We start from the raw sequence: 13,881 nt of genomic DNA, 5'->3' as shown, positions 1-13,881 counted from the left end.
AATGCAGTTTTTTAAATAGAAAGCGATGAAGTTATTCTCAGTATAATCATCTATGTTAATGTGACACTAGCAGAGTTCATATAACCCCATCACAGCACATATGTGGACAGATGGCACATTATATGTAGTTATTATATAAATATTCAGAGGGAAAAAAATATTGGGTTCTTATGTTGATTTAGAGAATATGGTTTTAGTGCATTACAGAAGTTAGAAGTTTACAACTGATGACGTACAACTGCAATCATATGTATTTATACATACTGCATGTGGATTTTTATGTAAGGTGTGCATACCAAGTGGGAATAGGATAGCTACCAGCTGAAATGATATATTACAATAAGAAACCAATAAAAATCATTTCAAATTGTATTAATTGCAATAGTAATGTAAGATTGCAGTGTATTAAAAAATGTCAAAGTAAGAAAACTACTCCTGCTATCCCCCTGAAAAACACTGTGATCATACCAGAAATCATGATCATTTGAGTCAGCATGAGTGATCATGTGATGTCATGACTGGAAAGTTTCATACTGTCCTATAATATCCAGAGGTGCACAGGAGGCCAGTTTAGAATTTAAGACATGCATACAAAATAATGAAAAGGACAGTGGATGCTGATGTTAAAATATTAATTTACCCAAGTGAATTCCTGGCATGTAGCAAAAAGAGACCCTTTACAATTCACTCTCATTTGCATTGTAGTCCGTTTGTGTGTGTGTGTGTGTGTGTGTGTGTGTGTGTGTGTGTGTGTGTGTGTGTGTGTGTGTGTGTGTGTGTGTGTGTGTGTGTGTGTGTGTGTGTGTGTGTGTGTATATGTGTGTTTAGAATGAGGAAAAGGGAGAGGCAGAATGTGGAAAACACACCCAGCTGTGTATGGCAAATCTACAGCACTATCTGAACTAAACCTGGCTTTTTGCACACATACACACCTCTGCACATATACCTTCCCTTGAATTGCAGGTTTCCCTCCCTCATTTTCATTCTCTTCATAGATGCAGTTTCTTTTATTACCAGATTATCTGCCTGATTGGTTTAGATGCCAGCTCCTTTCAGCATCACTATGCCTGATATTATTTTTGCCTTATATTATAAAGGCTGATTAGTATTACTGAGACTGTTGGGGTATTTTGTTTGAAAAAGAGAACTATCAGTGTGTTTCTTTTGAAAAGACCAAAATAACTGCCGAAGACATCGTTTTGCATAACATAATTATACATGCTTCGCATTTCCAAACGAGTCTTCCGAACAGTGCAGACACCGAGTTTTACTACCGAGGACACTAAAAGGGCGGCGAAGTGACGACGGGCGAACCGCAGCTTCTCGTCTGGGTCTTGTTTAGGTTGTTGTGCGTACGTTCGTTCACAGGCCTGACGCAGACAACATTCTCTCTGCTTTTCTTTCCCTCCATGTTTCATCCCCTCCCTCTCTGCCTCCGCCTCAGACGTCCAGCACCTGAAGCGACGGGACATCGTCCTGAAACGCGAGCTTGGGGAGGGGGCTTTCGGGAAGGTCTTCCTGGCTGAGTGCTACAACCTGAGCCCTACCAAGGATAAGATGCTGGTTGCTGTCAAGGTGCGGAATGATTTTTCAATTTAAAGGCGCCACCTGCTGCCTCTGGTCCTGACAGGCAGGACCTCTTGCGGCCTCCGCACGCGTGCATCCTTTCCTCTTGGCGTTGGTGGCAGGGGGATTTTGCCCTCCATTTGGGATCGTGAGAAAGAGCTATTCATAGGCATCAGTTTTAGCTGGTTCTCCCCGCTGAAGCAGAATATGTACAACTCTGGGAACTTTTATTGCTGACTTCAGTGCAACTTTTTTTATGCCTTACTGATGAAGGGTTGCTCATAAACCTTTTTACAGATGGAAGAGCACTCCAGTGATGCTATTGATTTTTTGATGTTTTAGGATACATATATCATTCTCTAAGTCTACAGTATCTCCTCAAGCATCACTGCAGTGGCTTGTGTACAGTGAATTTAGATACATGTCAAAACAGAGCCTTCAGGGGTCATCTTTTCCTTTTGCCAAAGTGATACAACCAGACATCCTGCTTTACTGACAGTAATGCTTTGCAGTTACATTACCTCTACTTTTTAGGGCCCGTAATGAAATTTGTGCATTAAAAATCCACTCTCAGCATCTAAACTACCATTTTTTTGATACAGTAGAGTGAATCAGGGGAGCGGAAACCATTTTGCCACAACAGATAAAGCGAAGGTTCCTCTGCCTGTTAGGAAGCTCACTATGGACTGAGGGCTAACAGCCTCGCGGGCAGACAGGAGACTGCGGCTGTTGATGGGGTGTCTGCTGGTCAGGGCAGCGAGACTGTTAAGGACATGCCACTGAGCTACAGGAAGCTAACAGATCCCTTGACAGGGGGGCTGGTAAAGCCATCTGTGGTGTTTGTGCCTCACTCCAGATGAACAACCCTTGCCATGCTGGGAAGACTCGTTTTGGTATTTTATAATGATGGTGAGATTTCACTATAGATACAGATACCACAGATACAGTAAGGAAACAAATATTCTTTATTTGTATTAAAAGTTATTTCTGGTTAAAATTTTGGCTTTTGAGATCTTCACCGCAGTTATAATAGAAAGTGGTACTATAATTATCAGTTAATTACACCAGCAAATATATTTGACTACACAACATTATTTAACCCATCAGTAAAGCAATAAGTCACGAGAGACCGCATATTACAATGATTTTATGACAAGGGCATTTTAGGCATGACACAAAGGATATACAACAGAAGCAAAACAATGTGATAAAATACACCAGAGCTCAATAACTTATTTATTATTAACAATATTCACAATAAACACTTCTTCCACCAGACAATGCAGTCTGCTATCAGACTTTTATTGCTAAGCAACACAACTGCAAAGATTAGTCTCTTCAACGGACAGTGGCATTAACAGTTCATCCAGTCATTGCGAGGTGGCCATAAATCTCCATACAGTATTTTACCATTTCCAACATGGTTCAGCCAATCAGGTTTTAGGATTGGCCCTGTCTGTTTTATAATACATTATTATGAATGCTCTCAGAATGCTCTCTCAATGACCATTTCAGGACCCCCCTTTTTCCCTGCTTTTATTAGGAAAGGTGCTGGAGTGCGATTTTCGTATCCTGTTTTATTACCACTTTAAGTAATTTGTCTTGCTTTCTCAGACTCTGAAAGACCCAACTTTGGCTGCCAGGAAGGACTTCCAGAGGGAGGCAGAGCTCCTCACCAACCTCCAGCACGAGCACATCGTCAAGTTTTATGGCGTGTGTGTGGACGGCGATCCCCTCATCATGGTGTTTGAGTATATGAAGCACGGGGATCTCAACAAGTTCCTGAGGTAAGACACGCCCCACTCTTCAGAAATAACACGGCACCAGCCGTCGTGCCAGCGTTACAGTGAAGGACTGCAGCACTGCTGAACCACACTGGCGTTCCTCACATCGGTGGAACGCTGCCCCTCGCGCCAAACACACATTTTGATGATTGTGTGCTAGTAATTTACCACGCTGAGCAGGTCCGCCAAGCTACAACGGAAGGGCCAGGAAGATTGCCCAAAGTACCCAAATAAAACGTTTGCTGTGGCTGTCACAAGTTATATTTAGTTAGGCTGGAAAAAATCCATATAAAGAGGGTTTTCTTTATTGCAACGTAACATTTATGAATGTGAGGTAATGCCAGTTTACACTCTTTTCAGCTTAATTATCCAGCCCTAAATATTCACAAACTGTCCCTGTAGTGTACGTGTCAAATCTCTTGTGTAAATGTTGCTAAATCTGTGCTGCGAGTTTCAAGCAACTGTGTCTGGGGAAAAGTTTTGCTCTTTTGGAATTGACCAATTGGCTTATCAAAGCGGTGTGATATGCAATATGCGTAATTCTGATGTGAACTGGGATGGAGTCTGGCTCTCGTGCACAGACGGGTTCTTTTGGCTCAGTTGAGCTTGTTTTCAGAGAAACCTCAATGATGAAACCAGTCTGTTTTTTTTTTTTTTTGTTTCGAGGAACGGACGGCACCTCCAATTAGGTCTTGTGCGTGCGTGGAATTAAATTGGCCAACGGAGAGCTCGGTATTCAGTTCATAAATTGAAGCAGAGTGTGTTTTACATGCAAAATAGCTTCTGTGAGGGGGGCGTTTCCCTTGCCAGGACCATCGGTGAGGCGGAAATTACACAAGAGTGCGCTGAAGGAACCACCTCATGCAAATCCATCTGCAGTCAACCTGAAAGCCATTTGCAGCCAGAATGGGAAAGGGGACAGGCGAATCAACAAAGTCGCAAATCCCAAACAGCAGGTGGCTTCTGTTTAGCATGAAAGAGAGAAACGGCAGGCTTAGATTCCGCTCCGCATTGACCTACTTCGAAGTTCATTTTGTGGCTGCGTGCATCTCGGCAGGCCGTTTGTGGTGACCATACGATGCCTTTTCTTCTTCTTCTTTTTCCGGCCTTTCGTGATGATCTAGGACAAGCTGTCTTAAACACTTATGCCATGCTCCGACTGCTGGACAGGAAACAGGCCCGGTCCGATGAGCACTTCCGTTTAACACCTTGGTTGTTTTGCCAGGGCCCACGGTCCGGACGCCACGATCTTGGTGGACGGTCATCCGATGCAGAGCAGCGGCGAGCTGGGCCTCTCCCAGATGCTGCACATTGCCACGCAGATAGCGGCTGGTATGGTGTACCTGTCCTCCCAACACTTTGTGCACCGCGACCTGGCCACACGCAACTGCCTGGTGGGCAACGGCCTCCTGGTGAAGATCGGAGACTTCGGCATGTCCAGAGACATCTACAGCATGGATTACTATCGCGTGAGTGTCATACTACATGTCTTTTTTCATGCATTTAGAGGTTTATCTAAGAACATAAAAGCCGGAGCAAACCATAATCAGAAAATATTAATGAAATTTAGTGCTAACATGCGAAATGTTTGGTGTTTAACGTATCACGTATCACATTTGAGTGAACGTGGAATGTTGCATCCATTGTAAACGACGGATGCCTCTATGTAGGCTAAACAGGGCTGGTAGGCTGGGCTTGCATCACCCGATAGCATCTGTCCAGGGCACACAAACATGCGCACGCACGCACGCATGCAAACACACACACACACACACACACACACACACACACACACACACACACACACACACACACACACACACACACACACACACAGCCTGCAATATTGACAGAGCTGAGAGATTAGGAAATCATAACCGCATTGGACACATCTACTGTGTTGAGTGATTACAAATAGGGGGTCTGCCAAGCACACATTCCACACACTGCTAGTCATATTGACGTTTGCCATCCTGCGGGGTTCGAGTGTCTGGCCGGCAGGAGCACACCATTGTCAGCAGAAGAGAGAGAGAGCTGCCTTTATACCAGCTGCCAATCCAACCACTTCTGTCAGGGTATTGAAAATGGCACATCAGCTCACTGTCTCCTAATGGCTTGTCAAGTATCCTGCATGTGAGATCTTTTGATAACTATTTAACTGGTGCCAGAATTGAGTAAAACACGTTCACAAGACACACCAATGGGCATATGTGTGCAAACACACACACACACACACACACACACACACACCCAAACAGAGACACACATACTGTGAGTCTTCATTGCGTCTCATATTTGCAAGATCAGCAACACTAGAAAATGTGAGCGCGTGTTCAGTTTACGAATGCTGCCTGAATTATTATTGTTGAGGCTTCCGGCTTGCCTGTGCTCTCGTGGACATCCGATAAGCAGCTGCAAGCAGGTTCTAGGCTGTTCCTGGATCAGCCAGGGCACTCAGTTCTCCCCATCCCCTTCTGTTCAGCTGACAACTCGAACGGGCCTACAGGCCAAATCTTCCAGTAAAAAAAAACAAAAACAGACATTTTCTCCTACCTGTCTAACCCTGGCTATAAAACTAGAATCATACAATGTGTGCACTCGATTCCCAGATTATTGGTGTGAGTTTTGGGCTGGGAAGGGGAGATTAAAAAGAAGCAAAACTTTATCTGCCTTGTCCATTCTGCTCGCCCTGGTCCTAAAAGTGCACATGTCTGGTGAGCAGGCCATACGGGGCCGTAATCCATCCCCAGCTATGCTGCGCCACGTCTCATGCCACTAATCCAATCTCCCCTTCCACCATGGTACCAGCCAGCCAGCCTGTAATCCAGTTTACACACCAGTGAAAGAGAAAGATCTTTTTTTTTTTTTTTTACTTTTCCCCTCCCATAACCACACCAGAAACCTGAATGACATTGAATGAAAATGTAGGAGTAATTGCTAGCCCAGTTTTCATACGTACATACGTTTCATACGTGTGTTTATGTTTTTTTTTTTCCCACTCTGCTGGGCTAATTGCTCTGGCTTCAGCCACAAAGCCCAAGGTGACAGCGCTATCGTTCACGCGCATGTTTAACGAGTTTTAATTCGGCCTCCTTTAAAGGGGATTTGAAGTCATTTGCACATGTGGAGGAAGCAGCAAGTGCGTGTCCCAGACAGGTCATCTAAACTCACCATAGCTCAATTAGTTTGTTTCATCTAGCACGACGCAGCGCACAGGAAATGCTCTGTACTTTGCGGTATTAGGAGTAAATCAGAGCCAGAATTATGCTATTTGATAAAGTCACATAATTAAATCTGCTGCAGGGAGATATTAACAGTGCATGTTGGTCTGTGTAGCATCAACCCCAGGTAACTTAAAGCTATAATATGCAACAGAATACAATATACAACAGAACAGGCGAAGATGTAATTACATCAGAAAAAAGCATGTTCAGCTAGATGAACAATGGCTGGTAGTAGTCCACTACTTTTTATACTGTACTTGCTCCCTCTTGGTGGCATTATTAGGGGTCATGGGCTACAGTTCCACTGTTTTGCTGATGATGTACAGATATACATATGCACTAAACCCTCTGTCAGTCTACCGCCTCCTGTTCTGACTAAGTGTCTAGCTGATGTGAGGACATGGATGAAGGAGAACTTCTTGAGTCTAAACAGTAACAAGACAGAGGCTATATTAATTGCTTCTCCAGGTACACTCAAGAAGATTGGCAATAGTGCTGTCTCTATTCCTGAATTTACTGTCACATCATCAACCCAGATCAGAAATCTGGGAGTCATCCTAGACTCAACCCTCTCCTTCGAACAACACATTAAGAACATCTGCAAGACGGCCTTCTTTCATTTAAGGAACATTGCTAGGATCCGACCATTTCTTTCCCATACTGCTGCTGAGGCTATTGTTCATGCATTCGTGACATCTAGGGTTGACTACTGTAACGCTGTATTGCATGGACTCCCGGCTCGGCTGTTGAACAGGCTCCAGTATGTGCAAAACTCAGCTGCGAGGGTTTTGACTCATACCAGATCCTGGGAGCACATTACGCCCATTCTGGAACATCTTCATTGGCTCCCTGTCCAGTATCGTATTCAGTACAAGGTCATTGTGCTGGTGTTTAAATCTCTGCATGGCTGTGCACCATCCTACCTCAGTAGTCTCCTTCAAACATACTCTCCAGTACGCACCTTGCGCTCGTCAGAGCTGCACTTGCTCAAAGTTCCTACCAGTAAGTTGCGCACTATTGGTGATAGGGCCTTTAGTGTGGCTGGGTCGAAGTTATGGAACAGTCTGCCGCTTGAGTTACGTGCTTGCCCATCTATCACTACATTCAAGGCACATCTAAAAACCCATCTTTTTCAGTTGGCTTATGGCTGAGCCCTTATTGTTTATTTTGTATTTTTGTATTGTATTTTAACGTTAAAATAGTATTTTAGCATTCTTATATTTTCCTTCTATTGTTCGCTTTTATTGTGCAGTGTCCTTGGGTGTATTGAAAGGCGCTTACTAAATAAAATGTTATTATTATTATTATTATTATATAGTTCAGTGCAGAGTTTCTTGTTTTCATGCTGTCACAGATGTGATGAATGAAGAACAATTGACATGAATGGGAACAGATTTGAAAATAATCCAGTCTAATGAAGCAGTGTTAGCATGATTAATACAATATTGTTTAATCAATTTGCCTCCCATACCTGAGCATTAGAGAAAGAGCGCAGGAGTGAGAGTAAGACAGTAGCAGAGAGAGAGAGAGAGAGAGAGAGAGAGAGAGAGAACGAGATTCATTACTTAAAAATGTATTTCACTGAATAATCAGTGTCATATGCAAGTCATACCAAGATCACTTTGGTGTTCTGTAAACAGGACTAGAAAAGAAAAGATATTTGGTTGATATAGTTTTCAAGCTAACTATTCAGTGTTATCACTTATATCATAATGAATTTACTGATTAGCATAGCTTTAGGTATTTTTGCAGGCATTCAAAAAATTTGTTCATCTGTTCTTTTTCATGCTACATATAGGCATTTTTTGGCAGTTTTTGCCATTTTCCCAAACAGAAAGATCAGTGTACCAGCCACACTTGTTGTTGAGGCTGTGCAGGCCATGTGTTCTGTTAGTCACCGACGTGCAGTCTCTCCTCCTCCAGGTGGGCGGGCACACCATGCTTCCCATTCGCTGGATGCCGCCCGAGAGCATCATGTACAGGAAGTTCAGTACGGAGAGTGACGTGTGGAGCTTCGGTGTCATCATGTGGGAGATCTTCACCTACGGAAAACAGCCGTGGTTTCAGCTGTCCAATAATGAGGTACTGGAGAACTTCACACAGACTCATATTTAGAACCTGAGTGTGATCTCCAAGGCGGCAGCGATTTAAGAGTCAAGGGCCGTCACGGGCTTGTCTGTTCTGCTCAGAGTTTAGAGGGCTTTAACACGTGACCGCACCGACACAGTGGCGTCCCGGTGGTTAGCTGCCGGACCAAAGCTGCCCTTATCAACAGTATTTTACCCAAACGTGACCCGCTGATTTATTTTCTCTCCTGCAGGTCATCGAGTGCATTACACAAGGCCGGGTGCTGGACAGACCTCGCCTTTGTCCGAAGGAAGTCTATGACCTCATGCTAGGCTGCTGGCAGAGGGAGCCGCAACAGCGGTTAAACATCAAAGACATTCAGAAAGTCCTTTATGCTTTGGGCAAAGCCACACCTGTCTATTTGGACATCCTTGGCTAATGTAGATGCACTTCATCTCGCCAGAAGCTAACGCAATCCAGGAATAACCAAACAGCCCCTAACCTCTCTATTCCACTGTCAAATCACCTACACACTGGGGGTGGACTCAAGTGCCTGCAACACCTTTTTTTCAATACACTGGAATAAAAACTTTAAAAAGAAAAAAACAATGATATTTAAAAACAAGTACTTTTACATTTTGTTTACTCGTACAGTATATAGTGTACAGAATTCTATGAAGCTAAACATTTTCCTAAAAACTGAAGAATAATAGATTACAAAATTGTGTAAATGAAATGTTGCCTTTGCCATGGCAACCACATGTCTAAAGAATAAAGCTTTCCAGTGTTTCATTTTATAAACGCATATATACATATATAAATATATTTTTATTTATTTAGTTTAATTTTGAACGGTATGGGTGCCTGTCATGTTCAGCGCTGTAGATAGATAAATCGTTTCGAATTTTGTTGCTTCGTTTTTCATTCTAGCACTTAGTCAGAAAAGCCTTACTACATTTGAGTTCTTCTACTAGTTAGGTCCTCATCATTGCTTTTTTTCCTTTTCATCTTTTTATATTCTGAGATTTGGATTTGTCAGTGAAGAGTTCTTGAGTGGGAAACATCTTTAGAATACTAAAATATAGGTATATTTTAATTGTATGTGATTGTACATACTGTAAATTTATATACTTGTCAACTTAACTTATTTTTTTTCTTTATATGGTTGTTTTTGTCTTCTTTCAACCTGGTGGTTGGTAGGTAGCATAGACCTTCTAAACACTCCAACCATAAGAGGGCATATTGTTCTGTGTGACCGCTAGTGTAACACTTTAATCCCACGCTTTATGGTCAGATCACTTTCTGTATTAAGCCTGTCTGGAAATAACTGTTTTAAGACACTTCAAGGCAAATGAATGTTTGTTTAGGAAATGTCAGCTCCCTGAGAAATCATGTTATATAATATACAGCTTTTTTCTTTAAGGTTACGAAAAACCTAATGTGAAAAAAACACAGGCTTTTAAAACACAGGCTTTTTGTCTCAACTCTAAAATGGCACCCATCTGAAGCAATGTTTTGCAAACCTTCATAATATGTGACCAGTGCCATAGCATCTGAAGTTAACGATCACATGGTGTTGTTGTCTGTAGCGAAACAATTCTGTGTTACTTTGGAATGGGAGTGTGTATTTCACACAATATCTTTCGCAGTGTCACCATTTTGACGACTTCAGATTCTCTTGCCTATTTGCAGTACTGGAAATGTTTGTTAAAGACAAACGAGCAATGTATGTTTAGATTATGTATTAAATAAATATTAAAAGCTGTTCTGTTGGAAAGTGTTTTATTTGTTGCCTTATGGGACAGGATGTTTTCAGGGCCAGCTTCAAAAGTTTGACATAACTCCATGTCCTTATATCCATTTGTATGCTGTAGATTTCTATGGAATCAAATTAATACACTAAATAACCTAAATGCCCTTTAGTAAACATAACGAAACAAACAATGAACAGCATTTGACCAGATGGCCTCGTGTCAGTTAATTCTGTGAACTGGAAATGGTGAATCTACCAGAATCCTTGAAAGGCCTTTAAAAAGTGGTGAATATCAGAAACAAAGCATTAAAAGAACTAGAGAGGTTTATGATATATACAAACGTTTGAGTCTGACAGCCACCCAACTGTACGATATATATATATATATTGCTGAAAGTGTTTTTTTTTTTTTTTTTTTTTTTTTTTTATGAGCAGGAATTATAAATTCCCTCAGAAATGATTTCTTTGGAATGGCATGGAACCTCTTGCTCCTGTAATACCCTGACCCTTGTGAATGACATCTGAAGTGCTCTATAAATGACAGCGGGGCTGCTTCTGGGCATTTGGGTGCTGGGAGTCGTATGAGGGTCCAACAACTTGCAGGCAAGACATCGCCTATCGACAGTTCTGTGAAACAGGGAGAGCCACACATGTCAAAACATGGGCAGGTATTTTCATCTTAGTGAAGAACAATGAAAACGATCACCATGCCCTAGAATTCAGTGCTTACCCCTCAGCCATTACAGTAGGCTTAGCATTGCAAGCTAGCCTAGTTTTGGATTGCAATCTGTCCCGGTTTTCCTGGGGATTTCCTTCATTGTAGTAGTCAGTCTTGAAAATTGTATTCTCTCTCCTAGGACAGTTAATGTTCCGGCTTTCAGTAGGCTAGATTATTTTTTCAGATAATTTTGATTTCCTTTTTAAACTTTAAACTTTTTCAACCTGAAATTTCCACCTGAATTTCAAAAATCTAAAATTATGCAGGTAAATTGGTAAATAACACCAAATCTCATACCCCTTTTTTCAAGAATCATGATTTCTGTTTCAGATGCTGATGACACCGATTTAACCCCATAATGAGGCATCCAATTCTGGTAACACAAAATACGGTCACACATACTGGTCACACAAAGTATGGAGTACTAAATTTTCACAATTATCACGAAGAATCTTGAAAAGCCATATTTAAACAGATAGTGTTCATCACCAAACACAACGAAGACAAGCTGTAAACACCATTCCAAAAGACCTTACTCCAGACAGGATTTTTTTCAGCAAGGCAACAGAATCCACTAAGTTGTTGCAAGTATGCTTTTGTTTCTTCCATACCAGTCAGCAGTGCCTATGCAGACTGAGCGTTCAGTCATATGGAGGACGATTGGGCTGACCAAAGAAACTGGCTGTCAGTTGGTGAAGTCTGAGCCTCAAGTCAGATTGAACTTTAAGTTGTCATGCGCTGAGTTCAAGTCATTCACTGAAGACTAAAGAGTGCTGATAGTTGCAGCAAAGGGAAATGCCAAATATAAATGGAAAATTATGTGAGATAAGACCTATAATAGGTATGTTTTCCTATAGGCTAAGGGTAATTTCTGTCTCTGATTGAGGCATACTAAGTAAATAAAATGGATTGTGCTGCAAATGGCTATGGATTTGGTCTAAGTATGGTAAATGCAATTCTAATGTCATCCCTCTAGTTATTTGTTTAGCCAATAGGGAGCAGAAGGAAGCACCAGCAAATCACACCCCAGTTTCTTAGCAATCATGCACACAGCTGTTTCTTCTCAGGAAGATACCGAACGTATTTAACGTGTTCCTGGGCTATGCACAACTCACAAAGCCTTCTCTAAGCCTTCCGTTTTTGTCAGACATAGCTGTCACTCATTCTGAGAAGGTTAAGATACAATCCTAGCTTGCTATGCAGTTAAGTCTTATTTAATTAATTCCATGAAATATAGGTGCGTCTTCTAACATCCGTGAAAATCAGCAATTTTGAGAAGCTAGCCTCAGCTGATTAGCATCACAGGTGAACTGATTCGTGACAGTGATTAGCAGAAACACCAGTCACTGGTCCGAACGGGCCAATCAACTTGACATACTTTTTGTTTGCCCCGGGCCACTGGGCCATTGCTTGTGTTGAGCCCTGTTATTATTGTAATGGCTATTTTGGTGCTCCCTCAGGCAGTGGGTGCCCTACACACACGTGTGATATGCACCGCTTCCACCCCGCACGCCACAGCGTTTGATCCCTTTGCACGTGATGCACAATTTCAGTGCTGTAGTCGCAAAAAGTCAAAGGGAAATGGGCTTGATTGCTTTGGGCAAAATGAGGTGTTCTCTCAGAAATAGTTTCTTTATTGTATGTTTGAAAGAACACATCGAGAAACAGAGTCTGCAGCAATGCACCACAATCAAAGGATAAACATAAGCAGTTGTGGTCAAGGACCCCTGCAGGTGCTCTCTGCAGTTTGAAAAAATCAGAGACCTTGATTTGCTGCAGCACAGTATAACTAGAAATATATTTTACCATTGAAATGGAGTGTAATGTCTTCCACCTTACATGCTGTGAACAGTTGCTCACATGGAAATTATTCATACACCATATACACTGTTACACGACCAAACAAAAATGCACAAAGGGGCAAAAAAAGGGTCTGTTACCAAACCTCAGAGAGGGACGCTACCAATTTACCATAACCCTTTCATTTATAACTGACAAATGAACCGGTAAGGAAAGATCAACAAAAGGATAATATAACCCAAACCCCACAGAGAAGATCGAGCATTTGGTGTGAGATTCAGTGACAATACGCCCGACAGACACCAGCAGGAGGAACAAAGAGAGGAGCCCGTAGGAGGCTGTGCCTGCGATTGTTGGGCTTGTTGATGTCACTCCTGTACAATGCCCATTTCCGGCAGTAGCTGCTGATACTTAGATTAACCTTGGTTTGCAGACCCGGGGCTGGTGAGAGCTTATTAGAATGCACAATGTGTTGGGAGCGAGGGACACGAAGGTGGGCTGAAACCCTTTCAGGGTGCCAGGGCTGTGCTGGCCACACGTATGAGACAGCTCATCCGGCCGCCTGCGGTGCGGCAGCTAAGTAGAGGATCCTGGGACTGCAGGGATCTGTTGTTCACCTTTGTCTTCTGCCCACCCGGGACCCCTGCCCTCCTGGGAAGAGGCACTTTGCGTGATTAGCCCGTCGCTGTGGCCACTAGAAATGGCAGGGATGCACCTTTTCTGTTACCCACCGCCCGATGCCCAGATGAGGCAGTAGCTTGTGCCATTCAGTGATATACATTGCATTGAATATCTGATTGCAGGCCTCAAAAATGCCGTGCAGAGCAACAAGTTAATTTTGTAAATCGCCGAAGATGTAAATGTACAGTTTCCGCACAAATGCTCCAGCACTACAAACCAACTGTTCATGCCTGTTAGGCATTTGCAGCAATAGCACAGACAGCTACTCAGCACTTCAGTAGCCTTCAG

General features: G+C 42.6%; 1 protein-coding gene and 1 long non-coding RNA gene across 3 annotated transcripts in view; one reads left to right on the top strand and one right to left on the bottom strand.

Annotated features, from left to right (window-relative positions):
* ntrk3b (neurotrophic tyrosine kinase, receptor, type 3b) overlaps positions 1-10,405 on the top strand; it is a 79,730-nt gene extending 69,325 nt beyond the window's left edge. Inside the window, exons 13-17 of one of the 2 annotated variants that reach the window (XM_077024850.1) lie at positions 1,445-1,575; positions 3,181-3,353; positions 4,576-4,819; positions 8,483-8,656; positions 8,895-10,405. In XM_077024850.1, the coding sequence (XP_076880965.1) occupies positions 1,445-1,575; positions 3,181-3,353; positions 4,576-4,819; positions 8,483-8,656; positions 8,895-9,080 (908 nt within the window). In that variant the 3' untranslated portion in view covers positions 9,081-10,405. The remainder of the gene's footprint in view (positions 1-1,444; positions 1,576-3,180; positions 3,354-4,575; positions 4,820-8,482; positions 8,657-8,894) is intronic. The other variant, XM_077024851.1, reaches the window with a different exon arrangement.
* Positions 10,406-10,902: 497 nt separating this feature from the next.
* Positions 10,903-12,002, bottom strand: LOC143528361 (uncharacterized). Its single transcript, XR_013134438.1, has 4 exons — positions 11,724-12,002; positions 11,410-11,485; positions 11,125-11,247; positions 10,903-11,021 (listed from the first exon to the last, which is right to left on the bottom strand). It is a non-coding gene; the product is annotated as an uncharacterized LOC143528361 (long non-coding RNA).
* Between the last annotated feature and the right edge of the window lie 1,879 nt (positions 12,003-13,881).

This window comes from Brachyhypopomus gauderio, chromosome 12 (assembly GCF_052324685.1).
Source record: "Brachyhypopomus gauderio isolate BG-103 chromosome 12, BGAUD_0.2, whole genome shotgun sequence".
Taxonomy (NCBI): domain Eukaryota; kingdom Metazoa; phylum Chordata; class Actinopteri; order Gymnotiformes; family Hypopomidae; genus Brachyhypopomus; species Brachyhypopomus gauderio.
The sequence above is the reverse complement of the archived record's forward strand: the minus strand, read 5'-3'. Positions and strand labels throughout refer to the sequence as shown.